The 25,389-nt window shown below is 37.3% G+C and overlaps 1 protein-coding gene across 4 annotated transcripts in view; it reads left to right on the top strand.

Moving 5' to 3' along the window:
* The window catches only part of SPAST (spastin), a 61,293-nt gene that overhangs the window by 2,647 nt on the left and 33,257 nt on the right, over positions 1-25,389 (top strand). The window contains exons 2-4 of one of the 4 annotated variants that reach the window (XM_026478545.4): positions 14,382-14,468; positions 16,567-16,650; positions 23,281-23,379. In XM_026478545.4, the coding sequence (XP_026334330.2) occupies positions 14,382-14,468; positions 16,567-16,650; positions 23,281-23,379 (270 nt within the window). The remainder of the gene's footprint in view (positions 1-14,381; positions 14,469-16,566; positions 16,651-23,280; positions 23,380-25,389) is intronic. The other 3 variants (XM_026478554.4, XM_044391053.3, XM_044391050.3) reach the window with 3 other exon arrangements.

Genomic DNA, 25,389 nt, shown 5'->3' with positions numbered 1-25,389 from the left:
ATTTATCTTAGAGTATTACATATATGACTACATCTATTATATTTAAATCCTCTAAAATATTTTTTAAGTATAAATATTTTCATCAATCCATGGACCACATACTTGACCCTCTTTCTGCTGATAATGTTTGTATTCAAAGTTTTTTGCTTTATTTATACTTCAGTTTCTAAAGTAGACATCAGAATGGACTATGATAACTTTTTAGTTTGAGTTCTACAACTGATGTGTTATATGCTGAAACTAATTAGTTCAAACTGAAACAAATTAGTTAAATATGCATTTTCCTTTAAAAATGAATTAAAGCTAAGTTTATATTGTCATAGTTCTCTTCTCATATTTTTTCTTTAGAATATTCAAACTCTTTGTACTTCATCTTAATTCAGTATTTGCAAGAGTTCACATTTAGAGTCTATCTCTCAGCCATACTTGACAATGTAGAAGAGTAAGAGAATTTTATTCTCCTTTCCCACTGCGTCAAAATATATATGAACGGGGGCGCCTGGGTGGCGCAGTCGTTAAGCGCCTGCCTTCGGCTCAGGGTGTGATCCCAGCGTTCTGGGATCGAGCCCCACATCAGGCTCCTCCGCTAAGAGCCTGCTTCTTCCTCTCCCACTCCCCCTGCTTGTGTTCCCTCTCTCGCTGGCTGTCTCTCTCTGTAAAATAAATAAATCTTTAAAAAAAAAAATATATATATATATATATATATATGAAAGAATAGAAATGAATTGTCTTTAAAGTAGTCTTCAATGGTTTCCTAACTTTGTGGTAAACCATCAAGGGCCTAGTAATGTCATGTGCTGCCATTCCCTTAGCAACTTGACTTAGCTTCTAACTATACTGAAAGCCACTTTATTTCTTCAGGTGAAGTGGGTTGTTTCAGACTGTTGTGGTGTTACTTAATTAAAATATCTGATGCCTTGAAATAATAAAGGCCAAATTAAATCTTATTTCAATAAAGTAGTGTATAAATGTGGTTTATATGGTGACTGTTTATTTTGTATTTTATTCTTATGGCATACTCAGCTTTGACATTGAATTTTCGTAAAGGCCTAAATTTATCTGAACCCAAACTATTTTAAGTAGAGAAGAATAACACAGCAAGTTCTAATTACCTAATATAAGGATGGTTGAATTCTGTTCATTAAAACAAGCATTTATTGGTTGTTTTAATGTTTATTTGCACAGCTCTATGCATTCTAGATACTGCTTAAGAAAAACTCACTTTCTCTCCAGTGAGATGTAAGACAGCATTTCCTATGTGATCAATAAAATGTGTGTATGTTTTCGTGCATATTTTATCTCATTTTTTTCAAGGAGTTAAATAATTTTTTGGATATTTAGTTGTTGAACATCCTTGGAAAACTGATAACCTTTCATATCAATTATGTGTATGGAGAAACTGAAATTTAAGAGTGAACTCACATTAGCAGAACCAGGAACGGAGTTTAGGTGAACAGAAAATTATGCCACTCATAATTTTATACTTTTTGCTTTAAGCAGATTCTCTGTTTTGTAATGCTAGTACTGGGCCCCTTGGAATACTTGGGGGAAAGAGGAGGTTGTCATAGTGGGTCTTTGGATTAACCAGAACATGACTTAACGTGTTTGGCATGGCTCCTGCAAGTAGACAAGCCTGAGATCTCCTGGGTAATACAGTGGTGTAGGTTTTCTAGGTGTGGTTTGATTACCTGGAGTATGTGGAACTTGACAGTAAGGGCTCAGTATGTTGTATGAAAGAGAGCCGGTTTCGCAGGATATTGTAGGGCTGAAGAACCTGGCATCAAGGACAGAAATTGTCAAAGTAGAATCTTTTATATTTATTCCTAGTCAGCTCATACTTAAAACATTAGGCTTTTAAAATATTGTGATATAATTTTGTATTCCCATGTAACTCAACCTTGCACTATTTAAAACACAAAATACCTTGCCAAACTATATTTTCAGAAGGTGAAGATAGAGAATAGAGATCAGAAATGTCAGATTTGGTATACTTTCTTTTACCCCTAAAAACTGCTAGTCACCATTTTGGAAGGATTGATTTCAGACAATTTTCTTGAGCCTAATGATTCTGCTTTAAAGTTTCCATGATTACAACAAGGAAAGAATTATTCTGATGAATGGATATTCACATCATATCACTCTTTTCCAAAGGAGTCGCATTACCTTTTATTAAATACACGATGAATTTTTCCCATTTCTCTTCAAGAATATTTAGTGGCATTTGCACTGAAGAGACAAAAAGGCAGCCACTGTTAGGAACTTTATCCCTTGCTCTGTTTTTAGCTGTTTTTTTTTTTTTTGTTTTTTTTTTTAAAGATTTTATTTATTTATTCAACAGAGATAGAGACAGCCAGCGAGAGAGGGAACACAAGCAGGGGGAGTGGGAGACGAAGAAGCAGGCTCCTAGCGGAGGAGCCTGATGTGGGGCTCGATCCCATAACGCCGGGATCACGCCCTGAGCCGAAGGCAGACGCTTAACCGCTGTGCCACCCAGGCGCCCCAGCTGTTTTTTTTTTTTAATTGCAGTTTGTATTTTGCCTAATGTAGAATACAGTTAAATCCTATAAAACTCACCTGATAACTAGATTCCTAAGATTATTGTTAGTCATCCTGATAACAGGATAAAGGATAAGCAGTTAGTAAATGGATAGTAAATTATTGAAAAATAATTTCCCATGTTCCACCCAATAGTAGTTGGCTTTTTGACATTTGGCAAAGTATAGATTCTCTATTTCTCTACTAGTTTTTGTCTTTTTTGACCTATAATACTCCTTGACCTACATAATACCAGTGGAGGTATTAGTGTGCTAATATAGCCTTTTTTTTCTCTTTGTGAATTGACTACTCACAGTAGACATCCTATAGAATGAAACTTTGAGCACACTCACATCTCAGCGATCGTTCATTCTGGTAAATGAGGAAAGAAAAATAGCAAAATCTGTGATTATCCTAGAGACTGTATTTTACAGCAGTGAAAGTATAGCATAGACATGTTAAACTTATTCATGTATCTTTTCAGCTCTTTGCAAATATTTTATCCTGTAATAGAAAAGGAGAGAATTAATTGTTCTTAAGTGGGCTTTGTCAGTGTCTTTCAGTCAACCATCATTAGAATACCTGTGATTGAACAAGTGGGATTTATTATTGAAGCAGAGAGAACACACACGATGGGAACCGTGGCATCTCAAGAAAAGGGTGATGGAAATAAAGAATTTGGGCTTGTGTCAGGTGATTCTGAGCGGGATTTAAGGAAGCAGGATTTTGCTCTGCATTGGATGCTGTCGGGAAGATGGGTATTCTATGATTAAGAATCTTAAATGTGGGGGGCGCCTGGGTGGCACAGCGGTTAAGCGTCTGTCTTCGGCTCAGGGCGTGATCCCAGCGTTGTGGGATCGAGCCCCACATCAGGCTCCTCCGCTATGAGCCTGCTTCTTCCTCTCCCACTCCCCCTGCTTGTGTTCCCTCTCTCGCTGGCTGTCTGTATCTCTGTCGAATAAATGAATAAAATCTTAAAAAAAAAAAAAAAGAATCTTAAATGCGATCTAGAAAGAAGGAAGACCAGAATGAGGCTAAAGCTGTAACTGGTTGAGAAGCACTCATTAGCCTGAAGAGGGGGATGCTTAGTATTTCATGGCTTGCACGATATTCAGGTTTTGTCTGTGTTTAGACATGATTATGGAGTGGTCTTGTTTTTGTCTTCATCAAAAATCACAAAGTGACCTTATCTGATGTTGATGTTCTATGAAATTATTTATGTTCAACACAACACCAGGCCTAGCAGTAATGCCAGGTCAGCTCCTAGTTACACCAAGGCCTAGCTGATAGTACTAGACCAGCTCCTGGATGTCAGGGACTGCTTTTCTCTTTCTCAGCTTTGAGGGTCTAATTTTATCTTTTTTCAATTGTAGTGCCTAGTATCCAAAATGACATTTGAATTCTGACTATTCAAGATCTTGGGCAAGTTACTAAACTGAGTCAATGTTTGTAAAATACTTAGCACTTGCACATAATAGGTCCTCAGAAAATGGGACTACTGTTATTCAACAATCCTTCTAAGATTATAGCCCCTGCAAGTTATGTTAGAACTTGTTAAACCTTGATACCTGGTTTCTATAACCCTTTTTAGGATACAGCAGCCGCATAAATGACATTTGAAGAAGAAGGAGAATTATCTAAAGAGTGATAGAAAAATATTTTTGCTAATCGTGACCCTTAGTTCAGAAAAAAACAGATGGACATCTCCCCCTAAGCTCACTTAATATCCTTTTGTTGTGAAAGAGATAAAATCAATCGTTTTGTACTCATGTGAATGTAATGCAAGCCTCTCAGTAGAGGATTTGAGAAGAAAATGCATAGAAAAAAAGTAAAATTACCCACGACCCATAGTAAATACAATAGACTTCAAAGAAGAAAAATTGACATTCTTAAGGTTTAAAGAAAATGTCCCAAACTGAAATGATTTCTTTACATGGGATTCAAAACCTTCCCAATTAAATGGGAAAGTAAGTCTTTACTTCAGAGATAAACTTTGAAGTTGGAAAGTGTATGCAAGTATGACCTTTTTGCTGATACAAAGCACAATAGAAAGTATCCTTTCTGTAATAGTGAACTATGAAAGAAGTAATCTGGGGGCTAATCGCTGATGCTTCATGATCCTGTGGTTTATTAAGGTTAGCACACAATGAAATCTATTGTAGGATTTTTTTTTAAGATTTTATTTATTTATTTGAGAGAGAGAGAACCAGCACGAGCAGGAGGAGGGGCAGAGGGCGAAGGAGAAGCAGATTCCCCACTGAGCAGGGAGTCTGATGCAGGGTGTGATCCCAGGACCTTGGGATCATGACCTGAGCTAAAGACAGACACGTAACCGCCTGCGCCACCCAGGCGGCCCTATTGTAGGATTTTTAAAGATACCTGTTAATTGTGATATTCTGCTAATTGTGACACTTGTAAGTTGCTAGCAGAAAATTGTGTAGAAAAATGAATTTTTTGTAGGCAGATACTTAGGAAGGACTAAATAAGTAAAAGCAGTGGGTTTGTATAACTTAAATGAGAAAAAATCACAAACATACACTGTGCATGCAGTTCAGGAGTAGAAGGATTTAAATTAGCCAACAAATGTACCAAGTATAATAAAGATAGTAAAAGTAATGTTTACGTGCTTCTTTATTATTTAAAGTATTGTCACATACCCTATTTCATTTGATTTTTGCCACAACTCAGGATTAGTTAAAAGAAATGTCATCTTGTTTTTAGGTCAGGAGACTGAAGCTCGGAGAGATTAACTGACTTTCCCAAAGTCATACGGCTATTAAATGATGAGCAAGGGCTTAAGTCCCCATATTTTAACTAATCACAAACACACATCCCCTCTCTCCACCCCAAACTACTCGTTTTGACCCTTCTCGTGGCAGTGTGGGTACTACTATCTGAATGAAAGATGCAGTCGGTAATTCATAACTTAGTCTGCTATACTTACCTCTATCTAAAGGTGGGTATCGTATTTCTGTTGCTTGTACACTAGCATGTACTCAAATATTAAAATATGGGGTCCCTGGTGACTCAGTTGGTTAATCATCTGACTCTTGGTTTTGGCTCGGGTCATGATTTTGGGGTGGTGGGATTGAGCCCTGCATTGGGCTCTGTAGCTCTGTGCTCGGTACAGAGTCTGCTTGAGATTCTCTCTCTTTCCTTCTCCCTATGCCCCTTCTCCTGCTTGTGTGTGTGTGCACTCCCTCCCCCTAATTTAAAGATTTAAAGAATAAATCTTTTAAAAAAAATTAATGAACAAATATAAATATAGAAAGTGAAAATCCTCTGTAATCTTACCCTTAGGGAGATGATTACTAATAAGTTATCTGACTTTGTGTATTCATATAAACATGAATATTTATTATTTGAGGGAAGAAATGTTACATACAAACTGATCTGTAACCTTTTTCTTTACTGTATTGGTACTCTTTCCATTTCAATATACTTTATCTTCCCCTTCTGTTTTTTTTAGTAAACTTTGATTAAATTATACATGAAATGCACAATTACTGTAGTGCTTAATGAATTTTCAAAGTGAACATAGCAGTTTAAAACCCTACCAGGTCAAGAAATAGAATATTATTCCAGAAGCCTGCCTTTGTGATGTTCTCTTTCACTTACTACCTTTCCGCATCCTTTGCAAAGATATCTGCAAATCCTAACTCTAACACTGTAGATCGGTTTTGCCTGACCCTGAGCTTTACAAATGAAATCACACAGTATGTGTTCTTTTGTGTTTGGCTTCTTTTGCTCAATATATGCTTGTTAGATTATTCTGTGATGTTGCATGTGCAGTAGTTTGTTCATTTTCAGTGCTGTATACCAAGTGTCAGCGCATTGCTTATAACGGGCCAGTTAGTAATTTTTTTTATTGTGGTAAAGCATAGATAACCTAAAATTTGCTATTTTAATCGTTTTAAGTATACAATTCAGTGGCATTAAATACATTCCCAGTGTCATGCAACCATCACCACTATCCATTTCTAGAACTTTTTATCATTCCAAACAGAAATTCTGTACCCATTAAACAATAACTCCCCATCTATCTCCCTTTCTCCATTCTCCCCTTCCCTCAGTCTCTGGTAATTTCTGTTCTACTTTCTGTATCTGTGAATTTGCCTATTTCAGGTACCTTATGTAAATGGAATCATATAATGCTCTTTTGTATCTGCCTTGTCTCACTTAGCATAATGTTTTCAAGGTTTGTCATCCTTGTAGCATGTATCAGATTTCATTCCTTTTTAAGGCTGAATAATATTCCATTATATGTATATACCACATTTTGTTTAACCATTTATCTGTTGATGGACATGTGGGTTGTTTCCATCTATTGTGAATAATGCTACTTATGAACACTAATATACAGGTATTTCTGCTTCCCTACTTTCAGGACTTTTTCGAGTATCTACTTAGGAGTAGAATTGCTGGATCATATGGTAATTCCATGTTTAATTTTTTGAGGGACTGCCAAACATTTCCACATCAGTTGTACCATTTATTTGTACATTCCCACCGTCAGTGCACAAGGATTTCCAGTTTTCCACATTTGTTAGTTTCAAGGTTTTTTAAATAATAGTCTTCCTCATGAATGTGAAGCAATACCTCATCATGGATCTGATTTTCATTTCCCTAATGAATTATGATGTTGAGCATATTTTTCACTTACTTATTGGCCATTTCCATATCTTCTTTGAAAAATGCCTAAGTCCCTTGTCAGTTTTTGTGTTGGGTTTGATTTTTTATTGAGCCATTTAGTAAATATTTCAAGCTGTCACAATATTTTAAGCTTTCTGAACACTCAAAACTCTCATATAGTAGGTGTAATCTGGTAAAGTTTTGTTTTAAGATTTTGTGTATTTATTTTAGAGAGAGAGACAGCACATGCATGAGCAGGGGGAGGGGCAAAGGGGGGAAGGAAGGAAGAGGGAAAGTATCCCAGGTCGACTCAGTGCTGAGCGCAGAGCCTGACGCAGGGCTCAGTCTCAGGACCCTGGGATCCTGACCTAAGCTGAAATCAGGAGGCAGATGCTTAACTGACTGAGCCACAAGGTGCGCCCCCAGTAAGGTTTTATGTACAAAAACAGGTAGCTGACAGTATTTGACCTTTGGGCCATTGTTCGCCTTAGATTATGTAGTTCACTAAATTATTAGCTAATAATTTCAAGTATAACAGTGAATATAAGTTTCTGCCACCCAGTCTTCTTTTGATTTTATGTAGTCTGGTTGCTTGAGTTTGAGTGTTAGTTGGGGCTATAGCGGTAAGAGAAATGTGTAAGGGAAACTAAGAACTGTTAAGTATTTTGAGGGCCTTTTGTGTCTTGGAGACCATTGGAAAGTTGATTTTTCTGCCATAATTTAGTCAAAAGGGTGATCAGTGGACAGTAGGGGCTGTAGTTTCCCTTACCATAAGGGATTGAAGTGATTTGAGTATGGTTTCCAGCCCTTGTGCAAGCTGGCCTAGTTCTTAACTCTTTAGTAATTCAGGGTCCCAACCCAAATCCTGGAACCTTTGCCACTACTTCTCCTGGGCATACCCTGGAATTCACATTTTGTCAACTTAGTTCTAGGAGTCTGCTGAAAGCTCTGTTTAGTTTCTTGGCCAGTTTTGCCTTCAGAATTGGCAGTTGCTTCAAGTAGAAAAGTGCCCCAAATGCCAGGCCCACCTGTGTTGGCTTTTTTTTCCTTTCCATATTTTGATAATTTTTTAAAATAGCATCCTAATGAATGTGACATAGTTCCTTTCCAAATTTGGGTAATTTTCACTATTTTGAAAACCCCTTGATCCCTTCAAACAGATGTTTTTAAAAGAATTTTCTGCCTTTTGTCTTCTAATCTAATTTTACTCTTGTAATGAAAATTGTAGTTCTGGTGTTATATTCCAAGCCACAGTGAATATCCTTATACATAAAGGTTGGAGTGTTGCACTTTTTAAGAGTCTGATTTATTGAGGTATAGTTTACATATAGTAAAATTTAACCTTTTTAGGAGTGTGTAGTTCAGCGAGTTTGACAGTTGGGTAACCCTGACAACAGCTGATATACTGAATGTTTTATCACCCCAAAAGCTCCTTTGTGCCCCCTTGTAATCAGTTCCCTTGCCTGTCCATTAGCCTCTGGCAGTCACTGATCTGATCTGTCCCTGTAGTTTTTGTCTTCACTGAGTGTCGTATAAATGGAATCATACAGCCTGTAGCCTTTTGTATCTGGGTTCTTTCATTTAGCATGTTTTTGAGATTCATCCATGTTCCTACATTTACCGGTAGTTTGTTCCTTTTTATTGTGAGTAATATTCTATGTATGGATGTACCACAGTTTGTTAACCCATTCACTAAATGATGGACATCTGGGTTGTTTCCAGTTTTTAGCTTTTATGAATAAAGCACCATAAACATTCATGTAATGGTCTTTGATGTTTTCATTTCTTTGAGTAAATACATAGACGATGGGATTGCTGGGTCATATGGTAAATATATGTTAATATCATAAGAAACTACCAAACTCTTTTCCATTGTGGCTCTACCATTTTGTATTCACGCTTGGAAACATGTGGGGTCCATTTATATTTTGTCTTATAATTTTAAGTGCTTTAAAAAATTTTTGAGGTAAATACCCAGTAGTGCAATTGCTGGGTCATAGGGTAGCTCTGTTTTTAACTTTTTGAGGAACCTCCATACTGTTTTCCAAAGTGGCTGTACCAACTTGCATTCCCATCAACAGTATAAGAGGGTTCCCCTTTCTCCACAACCTCTCCAACATTTGTTGTTTCTTGCCTTATCAGTTTTTGCCATTCTGACTGGTGTAAGGTGGTATCTCAATGTGCACTACTGGGTATTTATCCCAAAGATTCAGATGTAGTGAAAAGAAGGGCCATATGCACCCCAACGTTCATAGCAGCAGTGTCCACAATAGCCAAACTGTAGAAGGAGCTGAGATGCTCTTCAACAGACGAATGGTAGAGAAGATGTGGTCCATATATACAATGGAATATTACTCAGCCATCAGAAAGGATGATTACACAACATTTGCATCAACATGGATGGAACTGGAGGCAATTATGCTAAGTGAAATAAGTCAAGCAGAGAAAGACAATTATATCGTTTCACTTATTTGTGGAACATAAAGAATAGCATGGAGGACATTAGGAGAAGGAAGGGGAAAATGAAGGGGGGAAATCAGAGGGGGAGACGAACAACGAGAGACTCTGGACTCTGGGAAACAAACTGAGGGTTTTAGAGGGGAGGGGGGTAGGGTGATGGGTTAACCCCGTGATGGGTATTAAGGAGGGCACGTATGGGCGCCTGGGTAGCGCAGTCATTAAGCATCTGCCTTCGGCTCAGGGCGTGATCCCGGTGTTCCGGGATCGAGTCCCACATCCGGCTCCTCTGCTGGGAGCCTGCTTCTTCCTCTCCCACTCCCCTGCTGTGTTCCTGCTCTCGCTGGCTGTCTCTGTCACATAAATAAATAAAATCTTTAAAAAAAAAAAAAAAAGGACGGCATGTATTGCATGGAGCAGTGGGTGTTATATACAAACAATGAATCATGGAACACTACATCAAAAACTAATGATGTACTGTATGGTGACTAACATAATAAATAAAAATTTTTTGAGTATGGTTGACATCTTGTAATTTTTTTCAATTTTAAATTAAGTACTTAGTGGTATCTTGTTGTTGTAATTTATAGTTCCCTAACAGCTAATGATGTTGAACATTTTTTCTTGTGCTTCTTTGCCATTTGTCTCTCTCTCTCTTTTTTTTAAGATTTTATTTATTTACCTGAGAGAGAGGGAGCATGCATGAAAGAGAGCCAGAGCACAAGCAGGGGGAGGGATAGAGGGAGAAGCAGACTCACCACTGAGCAAGGAGCTTGATGTAGGATACGATCCTAGGACCCTGGGATCATGACCTGAGCCTAAGACAGACGCTTAACTGACTGAGCCACTCAGGCCCCGCCATTTGTTTTTCTTTGATCCAATCTTTTGCCCACTGTTTTTTAATGAATTATTTGCTTTTTTTAAATCACTGTATTGTAAGAGTTCTTTATATATTCTGCTTACATGTCCTTTATTAGACATGTTGTTTTGCAAAGATTTTCTCCCAGTCTGTGGCTTGTGTTTTCATTGTCTAACTCTGTCTTCTGAAGAACAGGAGATTTTAATTTTAATGAAGTCTAGTTTATCAGTTATATCCTCTTAAGGTTTGTGATTTTTTTATGTTCTAGATTTCTGCCTAAGTCAAGATCATGAAGAATTTTATCTGTTTTCTTCTATAAGTTATATAGTTGTAGGCTTTACGTTTAGGTCTATGATCCATTGTAATTTTTTCTATGTTGTATTTTGGTTTTGGTTTTGTTTTGTATATGGATGGCCATTATAGCATCAGTTTTTGGTGTTTTTTTTAAAGATTTTATTTATTTATTTGAGAGGGGGAGAGAGAGTGCAGGAGCAGGGGGAGGGAGAAGCAGACTCCTTGCTGAGCAGGGAGCCCGACTTGAGGCTTGATCCCAGGACACTGGGTTTATAACCTGAGCTGAAAGTGGATGCTTAACTGACTGAGCCACAGAGGAGCCCCTTGGCAATGATTTTAGCATTGATATTAAAGAGACCGTTCTTTCTTCATGGAATTACCTTATTATCTTTGTCAAAGTCAATCAGTGTTATATGTATGGGTCTATTTCTGGACTTCCTTTTCTGTTCTACTGACCTATATGTCTATTCTCCAGCAGTCTTGTACTTACAAGACTTATAAGAATTATTTATGCATTTTCTACCACCATACTGATTTGTGAGATTCAAATAATGCAGCAGATCAAGTAACTCTTATCAAAGAATGTTAGGTAATTGAGTAGTTATTAAGCATGTGAATTTATTTATTTTTAGAGAGTGTGCGTACACGTGTGTATGCGCACACTCACGCATGAACGGGGGGGAGGGGCAGAGGGAGAGGGAGAGAGAATATTTTAAGTAGGCTCAGTGCTCAGTGCGGAACCCAGTGTGGGGCTCAATCTCATGACCCCAAGATCATGACCTAAGCCAAAACTAAGAGTCAGATGCTTAACCCACTGAGCCACCCAGGCGCCCCGAGCAAGTGAATTTATTTCTAACCAGTCATTTTTTAAAAACATTTATTTATTTGAGGGGCGCCTGGGTGGCACAGCGGTTAAGCGTCTGCCTTTGGCTCAGGGCGTGATCCTGGCGTTCTGGGATCGAGCCCCACATCAGGCTCCTCCACTGGGAGCCTGCTTCTTCCTCTCCCACTCCCCCTGCTTGTGTTCCCTCTCTCGCTGGCTGTCTCTATCTCTGTCGAATAAATAAATAAAATCTTTAAAAAAAATAAAAATAAAAACATTTATTTATTTGAAAGAGAAAGAGATAGAGCAGGAGCGGGGTGGAAAGTCACAGGGAGAGGGAGAAGCAGACTCCCGGCGGAGGAGGGAACTGATGCGGGCCTCCATCCCAGGCCCCTGGGATCATGACCCGAGCCAAACGAAGGCAGACACTCAACAACTGAGCCACCCAGGTGCCCCATATAATCAGTCATTTAATTTGCCTACAGTAATGTACTAAAACTCCTTAAAACATTTGTTTGGATGTTGCTAGTGAGAACTGTTATACACTGCAATTAGGAGTGGAAATTGGTACAAGCACTCTCAAAAAGTAGTTTGTTCATTTCTAGTGAATGGAAATGAACTATGGCTCATTAACTCTACCTTTTAAACATATACCCTAGAGAAATGGGCACACTTATACATAAGAGGACAGGTATAAGCATGTTTATTGCCCCATTATTTGAAACTGAGAAACTGGAAACAACCTAAATATATATTAATAGAAAAATAGTTGAATAAATTATAGGATGATAAAGGATATTCTATAAAAGTCAAAGTGAATGAACTAGATTTCTGTATAGTAACATAGATCTCAAAAGCAATATAAAAATTTAAAATAATACAGATAAAATAGGAACAATAGAAAAACATGTACTAGAAAGATACTGAATATATTATAGTGTTTTCTAGAAGGGAAAGGACCATTGGAATGGGAAGAAGTACAAAAAAGGAACTTTTGTATCTGTTAGATTGTAATTTACTTAAAAAAATTTCTTTTAAAGTTTTTATTCGAGAGAGAGGGTGCACAAGCAAGGGGAGCCGCAGAGGGAGAGGAAGAAGCAGACTCCCCATTGAGCAGGGAACCCGACACAGCCTTGGGGGCCCAATCCCAGGACCCCGGGATCATGACCTGAGCTAAAGGCAGATGCTTAACCAACTGAGCCACCCAGGTGCCCCGAAAACCTAGTTCTAATAGATGATTTCCATCTTTACTGTATCTCTGTGCCACTTAGGCTTTGCAGATTCTAAGGAATAAGAAATTTTCAAAAACAATGAGATTTGCATATAATTGTTACCATTTTACAGACCTATCCTACACAGGGTGGTGCCTGGGTGGTTCAGTCAGTTATGTGTCCAACTCTTGATTTTGGCTCAGTTCATGATCTCAGGTTCACATTGGGCTCCTCTCTGGGTGTGGAACCTGCTTAAGATTCTCTCTCTCCCTCTGTGTTTCCCTCTCCCTCTCTTTTTCCCACTTGCTCTGCCATCCCTCCCCCCCACACGTGTGCGAGCTCTCTTTCAAAAAGAAAGAGGAAAAAAAGAATGTCTAATTCCTTGGAGATAAATGTTTACCAATTGAAAATAAAATATTCTTTAAAAGAAAAAAGAAAAATATATTTTTTTAAAGAATTTATTTATTTGTCAGAGAGAGTGGGCGCACACAAGCAGGGGGAGAAGCAGGCGCCCTGCTAAGCAAGGAGCCCAATGTGGAACTTGATCCCAAGACCCAGGATCATGACCTGAGCCGAAGTCAGATGCTTGACCAGCTGAGCCACCCGATAAAAGTCCCCTCAAAAAAGAAATATCTTACGCAAATTTTGATTTGCTGAATTTTTAGATCCTTTTTAAGTTAAAACCAGTCATTTGTTTCAAAGAAAATGGATGTTACTAAATGCCATACTTGTAATCTCATGTATCAGTTCTCATGATGCAATCCTTTGTTAAATAAAAACTCACTCCAGGGGCGCCTGGGTGGCACAGCGGTTAAGCGACTGTCTTCGGCTCAGGGCGTGATCCCGGCGTTATGGGACCGAGCCCCACATCAGGCTCCTCCGCTATGAGCCTGCTTCCTCCTCTCCCACTACCCCTGCTTGTGTTCCCTCTCTCGCTGGCTGTCTCTATCTCTGTCAAATAAATAAATAAAATCTTTAAAAATAAATAAATAAATAAATAAATAAATGGCTGTCTCTATCTCTGTCAAATAAATAAATAAAATCTTTAAAAATAAATAAATAAATAAATAAATAAATAAATAAATAAAAATAAAAATAAAATAAAAACTCACTCCAGAAAGGAGGCACCCAACAATGAACAAATTACATCAGATTTCAATACAGTTGGGTTAAACAGTGTTTTTTCCCATTATTGAAATCATGTTTATATATTCTAGTAGTATGTATTTTAAAAGTCATTTATTTAAAATAAATTCTCCCTAATTAAAATCTCTTTCCATAGTACAGTATTTCAGTGGTTATAAGCATCAATACCATGAGATGGCAAACAAAGGATTCACAGCCCTAAAATTTTGAGAAACATTGAAGTCTATACCCCCCTCTTAGAAATTCACATGTACATTAGGATGCTAAAGGTACTAAGAAGTCATATAGTAATGTTTCTCATACTTTCTTGATCACAACCCACTTTTTCATGCGTCACTTAATAACAGCATGATTTGGGAAATGTTTCGTATATTCTAGTATATAATGTCTAGTATATATACAAATAATTATTTCTGTTTTAAAGCAGGACAAAAGGAGCAGGCTGTGGAATGGTATAAGAAAGGTATTGAAGAACTAGAAAAAGGAATAGCTGTCATAGTTACAGGACAAGGTAAGATTATATTTACATTTGTTTCATAGCCATCCCAAATTATATTCACATGATTACCCTAATTTCAGATACAGCTATCTTACTAAAAGTATTTGACAGATTTTCAAATGTTATTATTAACATTTCTAGATTTACAGTTAATGCTTTATTACCTATGCTGAAATTGAAGTTATAACCAGCTATGTTTAAACTTGATTACCTGTAGCAGTCAGGCAAAAACCAGTATATTACTTGTGTTGTCCTTGAACCCATTTTTGATGATGTTTTAGCCTTATTTTTAGCTCTTTTTAAAAACCTGGTCCTTCCCTCATTGTTGAGGCAGAGAAGGAGTGGTTAATTAGACTCTCTTTTGTGTTTGTGGGTAATGCTTGACTGCATGTTAGAATATGAGCTATAAATGTCTTACTTTGATTCACACTTGGCTTTTTAAAACCAAAGAGGTTATTTCTCATCTTTACTTTCTTATCACCTAAAATTAAAAATTAGAGTCTAATAATATATTTAAATATATGGGTAACATTTATTGCACACTGTGCTGTGTGCCCAAGCATCACTGTGTATGCTTCATGTGTGTTATCTTTTTTAATTTTCACCACAACCCCACACTCTGAGGCTGCTGCTGTTATCCTTACTTTTCACATAAAGAACCTTAAGTACAAAGAAGTTCAGTAACTTGCCGAAGGTCTCATAGCTAGCAAGTGGTAGGTAGAGTCGGGATTTGAACCCAGGCAGCCTGACTTCAGAGCCTGATTTTTTAAATATGCTGTGAATATTGTGTAGCATGTGGGTACCACTATTAAATTATTTCAGTTTATCATAGCTAAAATAAATTCAGAAGGAAAAATTATATAGGCTAAGAATCTTAGCTTTATGGATCAGTCCACCCCAGGGGATGTTTGTTGTCTGGTTGGCTGACTCTACTACTTATATCAGCTAATCTCTAATAATTAACAATGTGTCTAATATTTGCTAGGTTTTTTTCTCTCCCCTTTTTTATTTTGAGTACTTCTTTAGCTACTGATGTCCTGCACAAAAGAGAGCAGAATAGAATAATATGGGAGGTTAGGCCTTTGAGGCTTTTCATGAGTTTATGAACATTACTTTAATGAATTATGTACACAATGTATTTGTTCTTTGTCAATTGCATGGAGAAAGAGCTACAAGAAAACGAGTTAATAAGAAAAATAGTATCTCATTGAATCGAGCATGCCTTTGATTGTACACTAAGAGAAAAAACAGTGTCAGTTGAACTATGACACATTCTCTTCTTATCTCTTGGAATTTGACCTTTACTTTATTACATGTACTGTCTTCATCCTATTTAGACATAGCTACAACAGCAGTATTAATATCAAACACCAAATTTGTTTCTGCACAGGCAATGACAAACTGTAGTGTGAGTGCAGTCTGGCTATAGCTTTAGTATGTTGGTACTGGTTATAAAACACATCTCTTGGGGCACCTAGGTGGCTCAGTCAGTTAAGTGTCCAACTATTGATTTTGGCTCAGGTCATGATCTCACGGTTGTGAGATAGAGCTCTGCATCAGGCTCTGCCCTGGGTGTGGGGCCTACTTAAGATTCTCTCTCTCCCTTACCTCCCATACCTCTCCCTTGCTTAAGCACACATACACACACACACACACACACACACACACACACACACACACCTCGAATCCAGAGATTTTTTAATGTAGAGAAAAAAAGTTATGCCTCAGAATCCATGAAATACCACAGTAGATCTGAAACCATCATAAGGAACTGTAACTGATTTTTTTAAAAGATATTTTATAAAGACTATGACTCCCAGGGCACCGGGGTGGCTCAGTTACTTAAGCACCCGACTCTTGATTTCAGCTCAGGTCATGATCTCAGGGTTGTGAGATCAGGCCCCATGTCGGGTTCTGCACTCAGCAGGGAGTCTGCTTCTCTCCCTCTCCCGCTGTCCCTCCACACTCTCTCTCAAATAAATAAATATATCTTAAAAAAAAAAAAAAGACTATGACTCCCCATGAGATTAGTTGGGATAATATTTTATCTTGAAATAATATTAGTAGGGAACATAGATGTTTTAATTTTTTTTCCACTTTGTTCTTTCAGGTGAACAGTGTGAAAGAGCTAGACGCCTTCAAGCTAAAATGATGACTAATTTGGTTATGGCCAAGGACCGTTTACAACTTCTAGGTATCAATTAATGAATTGTATAACTGGAATGAGATGTATTTGAAAGTGTGTTCAGTGAAACTTTAAATGTAGATGGAAATAGATCAGTGATCTTGAAAATGTGTTCTAGGCTTTTTTCCTAACTTACAGAAAATTTCTAATATATACAAAACAGAATATAATGGATTAAATTATCCATCACTCAGCTCTAATCATTATCAACTCATAGTCAGTCTTGATTTATCTGTACTCAAGGGCTGGCAAATTACAGTCCATGGACTAAACCCAGTTCACTACCTATTTTTATAAGATGGCACACAGCTACTCATTCCTCTATTATTGTTTGGATGCTTTCATGCTACAGTGACAGCAGAGTTAAGTAGTTGATCCAGAGATCATACAGCCCTCAGAGCCTTTTAATATATAACTTTAAAAAATATTTTAATATTTACTATCTGGCTTTTTACAGAAAGAGTTTGCCAACCCCAATAAATCCCTACCCACTCACCCCCACTCCATATTGTGTTGAAACAAATTCTTGACATCTTTTTATTTCATTTATAAGTATTTCATATTGTATCTCTAAAAGATAAAGATGCTTTAAAAATAAAATGACCAAAATGCCATTATCACATCTAAAAAATAATGAATAGTTTCTTTTAATACTAACAAAAAATTATGGCCAAAGAAATGATCAGTGTCCAAATATAATTTACATATAATATATAATGTAATATATAATAATATAATGTCTAGTCAGTATCTCAAAATTTAATAATTCTTACTATTTTTCTAATAATTTTTTGCATCAGATTCTCAAGATTCATATGTGTTTCTTTTAAAATATAAGTTAATCTGGTTTTTTCTTGTAATTTATTTGTTGATAAACCAGATCTTTGACACATAGTGGTTTCCTGCAGTCTCTCTTTCCTCTGTGCATCTCCATGATATCTTTTAATATGTTCTTTTGTCCTCCCTGTAAATTGATAGTTGGATACAGAGCCTTGATTGGATTGAAAGTTGATTTTTATTTTTTAATAATAAGACTACTTGATAGGTGGTTGTATGTTTGTCAGTAGTTCTGACATCTTGTGATGTTAGTAGCAGTTGATGACTGATGCCTAGTGACATAATTCCATCATTTTTTCTTTATTTATCAGCAGGAGTAGGTCTGTAAAGAGAAACTTTTCATCTTCTATTTGAAGGTATAGATTTTAAAAATATTTTTTTAAGGTAAATCTACCCCTAAAACAAACTGGAACTAAAACCCACCCTTCTTGGGTGGTTCTCTACTATAACTTGATGTGATAGAAATAGATATTTGGTAATCAGGCCGACCGTATATGTTTATTGCTCTGTGATTTGTAGTACGTTTAGCATGTTTGAGCCTTGTTCATCTCATTCATAATATGCTAATAGATAATATCTATCTCACCATATGTGACCATTGAATTATTGAAGAAACCTAATTATAGTAAGTACTCAGAAATGCTGGTTTTTATTCTCCTTCTTCCTGTCTGTAATCACCACCTTGCTTTTGTGGAAAAATGTATTTACACATGCATACATAAATATTCATTCATGTATTTACATGCACATACATTCATTTATTCATTCATTCATTTATTCATTCTTATATGGTCCATTGTGTTTATTAAGTTTTTTGCCCCACACTGGTGAAAAGAAATCCTTTAATGTTTTTAGCTGGCTGACAAGGCAGTGTTCCCCTGGCTTCTGTGGCTGAGAGTTTGCCTTCTTACTCCCACATGAAGATTATTACTGTATCACATAAAATTAAATATTATATCAGAGGTTATTGTAGTAAAATAATTATTCTGCTTGGTACTTTCTGTGTATTTTAGCTATAATGCCTTTCACTATATGTACATATATATGCTGCAGGTTAAGTTTGATTATGGAACATTTTGTAGCATGTTTCAAATTGAATAATTCAGAGCTGGTTGTTATCTTTTAAAGATGTGATATGATAAATTGTTGGAAGCATCTCATTAATTATAGACTTGTCTTTAAATGCAACTTCGTAATTTTTTGTGTTATTAAAGGAGAGGACAAAAAGAGGATATATGACATGAAACTAGGCATTAAAAGAATTGATATTTTGGATGTCATCATTTGTTGTCATCCTCAAAGGTGCATGTGCCTATTGAAAGATGTTACTTCAAAAAAGAAGTGGAATAGAAGGCATTACTAGGGATGTACTGTATAGTGACTAATATAACAAAATAAAAATTATAAAAAAAAGAAGGCATCAGCATATTCCATCTTCTGAGAACTCAGAAAGTCTAAAAGTATATATACCAAAGACAGTAAAAAAAAGAGCTGTGTACAAGTACATAGTAGAACATATTTGTGTATTGTGCGTTGGTTAAGAAATGGAGTTTTTCAGAGATGGCATGCCCAATAGTTATCTAATTTGTATGGAGAATCATATTGTGTGTTCCCTGTACAGACTGGTTTGAGAGGATGCAGACTGATAAAATGGAAAGAGTTCCTATATGTTATATATCTTCAAGTTAGTAATCGTAAGCCTTTGAGCAAAGCTTAACTGTAAGACCTGTTATAGATAAAAAGATAATTTTGGCATACCTGGAGGTTACCGTTTTATAAAAAAAATAGTTTCATCCAACATCCATTTATTAAGTCCTTACTCTGGACCAGGTATGGTGCCAAGGATATTAACTAAATTTATTTAGTAATTCAGCAAATAATGTATTGGGTGATTATCATGTTCTAGGCACTTAGGATATAGACAAGGATCCCTCCTTCATAGTTTTTATTCCAGCAGGGGGAAGACTGACAGTAGGGAATAAACAAAAAATAAATAAGTTATACAGTATGTTAGAAGGTGATAAACATGAAGAAAAGAAAAAGTAGGGGTGCCTGGGTAGCACAGCGGTTAAGCGTCTGCCTTCGGCTCAGGGCGTGATCCCAGCGTTCTGGGTTCGAGCCCCACATCAGGCTCCTCCGCTATGAGCCTGCTTCTTCCTCTCCCACTCCCCCTGCTTGTGTTCCCTCTCTCGCTGGCTGTCTCTGTCTCTGTCGAATAAATAAATAAAATCTTAAAAAAAAAAAAAAAGAAAAGAAAAAGTAAAATGTGGTAGTGGGGATTAGGGGTGGATGGGAGGTGGTTTGGGCTCTTACTTTTTTTGTTTTTATTTTTGTTTTTTTAAGATTTTATTTATTTGACAGAGAGAGAGAGAGCACAAGTGGGGAGGAGAGGGAGAAGCAGGCTCCCCACCGAGCAAGGAGCTGGATACGGGGCTCAATCCTAGGATCATGACCCGAGCCGAAGGCAGATGCTTAACCAACTGAGCCACCCAGCAGGGTGGTCAGATATGCATCTTTGAAAAGATGACATGAGTTAGCCATGCAGGTATCTGGGAGAAGAATGGTCCAGAGAGAAGTAAGAGCCGATGTAAACCCTTAAGAAAACATAACTGGTGTGTTTGAGAAGAAGTGAAGAGGCCGGTGTGCCCCAGCATAGAGAGTATGGTAGAGATGAGGTCAGAGAACTAATGGGACAGGGAGGGTTCATTACAACACACAGGGCCTTATCAGCCACCATGAAGATTTGAGCTTTTACCATCTGTGAAATGGGGAGCAGTTATAAGGATTTTGGGGAAAGGAATGACATAGTCTGACTTAAATTTTTATTTTTTTACAGATTTATTTATTTTAGAGAGCACAAGCAAGGGGAGGGGCAGAAGGAAATGGAGAGAAGCAGACTCCCTACTGATAACAGAGCCCTCCATGGGGCTCAGTCCCATGGCCCCCAAAATCATAACCTGAGCCGAAATCAAGAATTGGCCACAAAACTGACTGAGCCACCGAGGCACCCCTGACTTAAATTTTAAAAAGATCACTGCTGATATATTCCAAGAGTAGAGCCAGAGAGAGCAAGTAGGACCACTGTTGCTAGGAGGAAAATGATGAGAGGCTTGGACCAGGGTGATATGAAGGGAAATTGTAACAAGTGGTTGGACTATGACTAGACGTGAAGGTTGACCAAACAGATTTACCGATAGATTGGATATAATGTTCCTCTCTTAAGGCGCTCATGATATATTGGGGGAGGCAGACACATGAACAGATAAATCTTCATCCGTGCAGGATGGAGATATGCAAATATTTTGTAGGATGGGGGTGCCTGGGTGGTGCAGTCGTTAAGCATCTGCCTTCGGCTCAGGGCGTGATGCCAGTGTTAGGGGATCGAGCCCCACATCAGGCTCCTCTGCTATGAGCCTGCTTCTTCCTCTCCTACTCCCCCTGCCTGTGTTCCCTCTCTAGCTGCCTGTCTCTCTCTCTGTCAAATAAATAAATAAAATCTTTAAAAAAAAATATTTTGTAGGATGTTAAAATAGGTGTCTGAGAAATATTCCTGGAAGAAGTACAACCTAGAAGGGAGATTTAAAAAGATAAAACTTTAAAGAATGTTTGGGAGAAAAGATCCTTCAGGAAGAAGTTACAGCATGAACAAAGACTCAGGGTAAGAAATAGGATGGCAGGTAGGGAAGGGTGCTAGTGCAGAACCGAATTTGGGATTGCTCGGTATGTATAAGACATGTAGGCCGATCATGGAGGGCCTTGATGGTATATAAAGAGGCTTGAACATTGATCTCTGGGCAATGGGAAGCTGCTAAAGGGTTTTAAACGGAAGAGTTATGTGGTCAAGATTTTCCTTTTAAGTAGATGACTCAGATGGTTGTGTGGGGATTACATGTGGGGGGATCAAGAAGCAAGGTGGTAGTTTTATTTTAAATCATTAATGAATCTGCACAACCTTTAGTGATTGCAAAAGGAAGCATTAAACTAAGTTTACTTTCTTTAACAAAAATAAGTTGGAGCAGGTTCATATTAGCAGTATAACTACTATTGTGTTATATGGGTGTTTCCACACATATAAATGTAAACCTTACACACCAAAACAACTTCTGTGGCTTTGTATTCCTAGTTATTAGTTATCAAAACGAAGGATTTAGTTTGTTTACTTTTACTATGTAATGAATGTTTGTGATCTTTTTCTTACACTTCATTGAAGAGAATGTTAATTGATAAAGAAGACATTTACAAATCAGGGTTTTTTTCCGACTTATGTCTATTACCGATATAAATGGTTTCTTTCTCAGTATGGTGAAGAGTATTATCATTGAGAAAAATCAGATGACCTATCTGTTAACTAACAACAACAACAAAAAGCTCCAAGGTATATTGTATCAGCCAGTTCTAGGATACAAAAGCTGTTCAGTACTTTGTGCTTTGTGCAGAAAGGGTAGCTGCTATTTAACCTGTCCCAAAGGCATGTACGGTTGTACCATAAACCGAGCATGGCGCCTGCTTGTCTGACCTTAGAAATGAAAGTTCAGGAGAGTTCGTATATATGTGCTACGTTTTTGCACGTGTTCATCGACTTCCCAGAACCAAAGAAAAGAATCAGTATGACAGCTTGGAGTACTGCAACAAAATAAATGTGATAAACATTGGGCCCCTATTTTGAATAGGGGCACAGAACAGGTACTCTATATTATTATTTTATTTAATTATTGAGCCCCTCGGAAGACTGAGGCTCAAGTAAGTTCATACTAGTAAGTGGTGGAGCAGGGTATTTGTCAAGTAGCAGTATGGGTGACTTGAACGGGGAAAGAGAGTGCAGCAGTAATGTAGAGGGGCAAGACAGCTCAAACTGCTGTGCTCTTGGGCTTCAGGTGCTGGACATACAGACCTGGATCTTGAGAGAGGATTTGTTATTTAAAGTGAGGGTAGAGTTGAAGTAATCCTCTTAAATCTCTGATTAATTATAGAAATAGGTAATAAAAGGACATGCTACAGTATTATGAAGAGTATCCGTCCCATACTGTGTCCCAGCCACTCATTTCCCCTCCCCAGAGGCAGCTGCTATTACGTTTCTCTGGGTCCTTTTTAGGGATAACCTTCATGTATACAAGCGTGCAAATGTGTGTATTTAAACAAATGGTACTGTTTGTAGCATACGAATTCCCATTTTCTCTGTTGCTTTTATTTTTTGCCTGACATATTAACATGTAGCTAAATATGGCATTTCTTAGACATTCCTTATAGTTTCCCTCTGTGTCATTTTTTAAGTGCTGTTTTTCTTTCCTGGAATGTCCTTTCTTTTTATCTTTTCAAAACCTAGCCAACTCACAGCCACTTTTTCTGTAAAGCCTTTTCAGCTTTCTTTCTTTTGTGCTATACAGTCTTTTTTGAAAAATATATTTGTGTTGTAAGTGACCAACCATATTTAATAAGATCTGGATGATAAAAACCATATTCTTTTTTTTTGTCTCCATGCCATTCTCTCTACATAATGATGTGGATATGTGAGATACTCAGAATATATTTGCTGGTGACAATAGTGATATGAAACTGCCTCAAGTTACCAAACCTGAATAAAGCATATTTTGAACATAGCCAATCAGTTGTGAATTTCTGTTGCTATTTTAACATCTGAGTTTTTACTAACTGTATTTTTAAGAAAATTTTATATAAATACCAAACCCTTCATCTTCTAACACCTTGAATTATTTTTTATTTTCACATGGACATCTTATTTTTTCATTATGTATTTTTTCTTTTTGTTTATTTTGTTCTTTTCTACCCCCCTCTGTTGCATAGAGAAGCTGCAACCAGTTTTGCAATTTTCCAAGTCACAAACGGATGTCTATAATAATGACAGTACTAACTTGACATGCCGCAACGGACATCTCCAGTCAGGTGGGTTTAGGTTAACTAACATGTAAAATAATAAAGCTTGCATGCAGAGTAGAGTCCTGCGTAACCTGATAATATTGATTTGATTCTGTAACGGTAGATTTGGTTGGCTTTTGTTTTCACAGGGCTGTGTGGAAAATACAGTGTCCCTATCATTTATGGTGTATAAATATGTAACAGATATAACCATTCTCAGCATGCTTTATTTGCTTATTTTGCAACCTCCCATTTTTGGGATTATAAAATATAAAGGTTCATTTTTCTAAATTATTAAAATATTCTTTTGTTTCTATTGTATTTTCAGCATTTGTGGTTTTTTTCATGCATACCTGTACCAAGTTTTTATGAAGTAGTGTTTTTTAAGGCAGAATTTTTTTTTTAAAGACTATTTATTTTGGGCGCCGGGGTGGCTCAGTTGTTAAGCGTCTGCCTTCGGCTTAGGGCGTGATCCTGGCGTTATGGGATCGAGCCCCGCATTGGGCTCCTCCTTTGGGAGCCTGCATCTTCCTCTCCCACTCCCCATGCTTGTGTTCCTTCTCTCGCTGGTTCTCTCCCTCTCTCTGTCAAATAAATAAAATCTTAAAAAAAAAAAAAAAGACAGAGAGAGAGGGAGAAAACAAGCAGGGGGAGCAGCAGGTAGATGCAGAGGGAAAAGCAGGCTCCCTGCTCAGCAGGGAGCCCCATGTGGGGCTTGATCCCAGGACCCTGAGAACATGACCTGAGCCAAAGGCAGGCACTTAACCAACTGAGCCACCCAGGTGCCCCAAGACAGAAATTTTAATTTCTCTGTTATATATCAATTTTAATTGCACAGCAGTTTTCATATATACTACACATGATTGTTTTATCATAGTACCTGTTAGGAAAAATTTGAAGCTGAGTTTAGCTAGTGAGGAGAAACATTAGAAAACTATTTTAGCATATGTGCTGCTGAAGCGAGTGCACATTAGAATACTGTTAATTTACTGTGGGTTAAATTTGTTTTCCATGAACTTTTGGGCATCAATTCTTATAGAAGATAACGTGGTTTTTTGTTTTGTTTGGCAGGGAGAGGAATCTTCATTTGTTAAGTTCTCTGACGTCCTGGCTAGTTTTATTGATGATTTTTTCAGCCTTAGTTTCATGTTCAGGGCTTAAATTTTATTAAAGTAAATATTTCTTTGTTCAATTTGTAACAGAAAATCCTTAGTTTAGACTATAAGACAACTGCCTTCTTTATTCATATGTAATACAAAACTTTCAAGACTTCAATAGAAAAGAATTATGGTAAGTGGATTTCTATGGACTGGAGACAATAGGTCATCAAGTCTTTCCCTTCTGGCTTTACCTCTTAAGAAGTTCTTACTTTGGTTTCGTCTGCCAGTACAGAGCCCCATGTCATTGATTATATTCCTTTTCCTATTCCTTCCTGTACGTGATTAAAACACCATCTCTAGTATAGAAATAAATATTTTGCCTGTTTCTCTTAGCACAGATGTGAAGAGCTGACATTTCCATAAGAAACTTGTAATAATACACCACATGTAAATAATTAAGTTTCCAAGATATAAATTTGAGATCCTAATAATCCTATCAAGGTAAATAGCAAAAATTTCCTAGCCGTGAAGAGCTAGTATGCCTTTCCTTTGTTATCTTGCTTCTCTTCCACGTCATTCCACATATGAGATCCCGTGGTTTTGTTTTGACATGCAGAACGTTCTCCTCCTGGGACCTATGTTAAAAAAAACCAACCTATCTTATTTTAAATCCCTGTTATCTGTCCTATTCTGTTTTCTTGTTGCGGGGAACATACTGACTGCACAGCTAATTTTTGCAGTACTGGTAATTGATACCCACTGAGCCCTAGTCAGTGAGCTGGCTTACTCCAGGCCTGTTTTACTAGTGTCACCCACATCTGGAATATTCTGTGATATTTCACTTGGATGAGTTACATCATCTCTCTTAGGAAATAGTTACGCCAAAGGCCACTTACTACTTCAGTGTGTCATCTACAATGTCCAGTTTTCAACTCCA

This window comes from Ursus arctos, unplaced genomic scaffold (genome assembly GCF_023065955.2).
Source record: "Ursus arctos isolate Adak ecotype North America unplaced genomic scaffold, UrsArc2.0 scaffold_8, whole genome shotgun sequence".
NCBI lineage: Eukaryota > Metazoa > Chordata > Mammalia > Carnivora > Ursidae > Ursus > Ursus arctos.
Note: the sequence above shows the minus strand (reverse complement) of the source record. Positions and strands in the feature narration are given on the sequence as shown.